This window comes from Octopus bimaculoides, chromosome 6 (assembly GCF_001194135.2).
Source record: "Octopus bimaculoides isolate UCB-OBI-ISO-001 chromosome 6, ASM119413v2, whole genome shotgun sequence".
NCBI classification, from domain to species: domain Eukaryota; kingdom Metazoa; phylum Mollusca; class Cephalopoda; order Octopoda; family Octopodidae; genus Octopus; species Octopus bimaculoides.
In genome coordinates, this window is record NC_068986.1 from 45,551,141 (window position 1) to 45,554,503 (window position 3,363).

Here is a 3,363-nt window from a genome sequence, read left to right on the forward strand (position 1 = left end):
ATGTACTTGCATAGCAAGTGACTTGATCTGAGATCGTGTGCTGAAACAAAAACAATTGCAGCGTGGAAGATGTTTATAAGCCATTTAAGGACACACAAAAAAATCGTCAGATTCACTTCAACATTTAAATTTAATTTGTGTCAAAATATTTTCGTCGCTTTGAAACCGCGACCTGTTCACTGACAAAACTGTGCTTCGTGGTTTCACGGCTAAGAAAATATTTTGACATAAATTAAATTTAAATGTTGAAGTGAATCTGACGGTTAGAAATTACTTTCGTATTATTACTTGATAATTGGGCATTTGAGTGTTTGTTATCAGAGGCAGGTCTTCTAATTATTAGTAAATTTAAATTTCTTCTAATCTATATTTATAAAATCTAAACATATCAATACTAAAGTGTACCTATCGTCATTTTTTTTAGACACTACTTGTAACAGGAGGGATGTAATTAACTGTAATGGTTCACCAGCAACTTATACTATAAAAAGTATATGTCAGTAAGTAAATTAATAATATTTAAGTATCTAACTTGACGAATTGTTGATTTTGAAAATTTTTTTATATGCGTACATAAGATGGCGGGATTTTACTTTCGAAAGAAGTTGAGATTATAAAAATAAGAGTATACATTGACACACACTCTATATGTATACATATATAAAATCTATATACGTGCGTGCGTGCGTATAAGCCTATATTATTCTTTTTTAATTTTCTATTAGTTCCAGTTCAATAGCTGGCCTCTTTAAGGCAGCGAGCTGGCAGAGACGTTAGCACGCCGAAATAAATGCTTAACGGTATTTCGTCTGCCACTGCGTTCTGAGTTCAAATTCCGCCGAGGTCGACTTTGCCTTTCATCCTTTCGGGGTCGATAAATTAAGTACCAGTTACGCACTGGGGTCGATATAATCGACTTAATCCGTTTGTCTGTCCTTGTTTGTCTCCTCTTTGTGTAGCCCCTTGTGGGTAATAAAGAAATAAGAAACGTTAGCATGCCGGGCGAAATGCTTAGCGGTATTTCATCTTTCTTTACGTTTCGAGTTCAAATTCAGCCGAGGTCGACTTTCTCTTTCATCCTTTCGGGGGTCGATAAATTAAGTATCAGTTGCGTACTGAGGTTGATCTAATCGACTGCCCCCTCCTCACAAATTTCGGGCTTTGTGCCTAGAGTAGAAAAGAATAGCTGGCCTCTTTCTGTAGTTAGGTTTTGTTGAATGAGAGAGTATGATTTTACTGTCCTCAGTTGCGTTCTTGCGCATATGTGTCTGTGTACGCATGTATATTGTATATACATACATACGTATTTTTTACCCGTCTACATTTATTTACCCTCCCTTTCATAAACATGTACTTTACTTAAGATGCTACGCGCTCCAATATAATATACACACTGCTCATGTTACAGAGACAGCGTATTGATATTCATTGAGTTCGAATATTAACTCCATTGATATCATCAGTCTGGGGTAGAGTCTAAAAAATGGTATGAGTTTTATCTCCTCCCCTATAACTAAGTAATCCTTTCTACTATAGGCACAAGGTCTGAAATTTGTGGGAAAAGGTCTAATCGACTACATCAACACCAGTGCTCAACTGGTAATTATTTCAGTCACCTCGATAAGCTGAAAGGCAAACTCGACCTCGACCCTATAACTAAATTTTAAAAAGAACTGCCGCGATTAAAATTCCGAAAGTAGTAGTATGCAATCTTCCATATCTAAAGCTTACTACTACTGCTACTAACAACAAGAGCACTCAGAGAGCGCAAACCTCCACCAATCACGCGCGAGTCGTCTTAACAACAATTTTGAACAGCAACAAAACAATTTTAACAACAGACAGTCTCAAAAAGAAAGCCCTCAACAATCAAACTGTAGTCAAAAATGACGAGATTCAAACAAACAAGTTGCTACTCTGAGACAGCAATGTCCTCTCAACGATTAGCCAGAGATGATTTTTAAAATGAGAATATCTGAAATAAACTCAACTGCTCTCACAAACGAGAATACTAAAAATAAACGCGACCGCTCTTAATAATTAAGTAAAAAAAAACAGGAAAAAAAAAATCCAGAATCCTTGTCCAATACCGGATCGATCCCCAAATCTAATCAGTCCGTGCCAGTCACGAGGCCAAACATCTCTGAAAGTTTCAGCCGAATCCATCCAGCAGTTCTTGAGACATCTTGTTCACAGACAAACAAATAAACAAACAAATACGACTGAAAAACAATGCCTCCGCCTTCGCTGAGGTGGAAGTAATAACGGAATTTGTTTTTTAAGCTTAAAAACGGTTTTTATTTTACCATGGCTTATTGCAAACCACATTCATAAATAAAGCGTCCGCGATGTACGGTAAACACCGCCAAATTGTTTTCGTAAATTTAGATTACTTTTTTTTAGTGTACTGTATTAAAAAACAGAAGTTATTCATTTGTAAGCTGATAATAGGTTTTTATTAATCATGTATCATTGAAAATGCATTCATAAATAAAGTACAGAACTGGGAATGGTTATTATCGGTTTAGCCTAGAGACAAATAAATTCGGCCTAGCCTAGCCTAGGGACAAGTTAATTCGACTTAAGTCTTTTTTAGACTTATGTGGTGTCTCCTGGAACCAATTAACGACGTAGGGTGAGGTATGCTTGTGTAGATTTGGTTTTGCTATTATTTTTATTATTATCAGTACCATTAAGGCCGCCTTCACTTTATTGTTATTGTTGTTGAAACTATTATTGTGATCTTACTTTTGTATTTGTTTTTGTGTCACTGCAACAATGTATGTTGCCGGAAATCTAATGAATTGATTGGTGGTAATAGACATAGTAAACCTGAGGAAACCCAAGGAAATCCAACAGCGTTTGATCGCATTTCACCTGAAGAGGTACCAATACGCAGCTGTCGCTGAAAAATATTTATATTTATAGTTATTCTAAAGAATAATCTTATATAATGATATATAAATATCAACTCAGCAACTTAAAGATGGTATTTGGTGCAGAAACAAATGTGATTTACTATTTTCCATCTTCGTGTGTTATTTTTCTTATATTAATCCTGTACAATAGCAGAGTTCCACGTGTTTGTCCTGCTTTGAAGAATATTCTACTGTAGGATGGTATGCGGTACCGATAATAGTTTACAGTATAGGGCTTTTAAATGCGCGTTATGAGGTTCTTACCCAGATTATATTATATTATATTATATTATATTGTATCGTATCGTATCGTATCGTATCGTATCGTATCGTATCGTATCCTATCCTATCCTATCCTATCCTATCCTATCCTATCCTATCCTATCCTATCCTATCCTATCCTATCCTATCCTATCCTATCCTATCCTATCCTATCCTATCCTAT

General features: G+C 35.7%; 1 protein-coding gene across 1 annotated transcript in view; it reads left to right on the forward strand.

The window, feature by feature from the left end:
• The window catches only part of LOC106871163 (uncharacterized), a 48,466-nt gene that overhangs the window by 23,945 nt on the left and 21,158 nt on the right, over window positions 1-3,363 (forward strand). Inside the window, exon 6 of the mRNA XM_014917488.2 lies at window positions 425-500. Coding sequence (XP_014772974.2) covers window positions 425-500 — 76 coding nt within the window. The remainder of the gene's footprint in view (window positions 1-424; window positions 501-3,363) is intronic.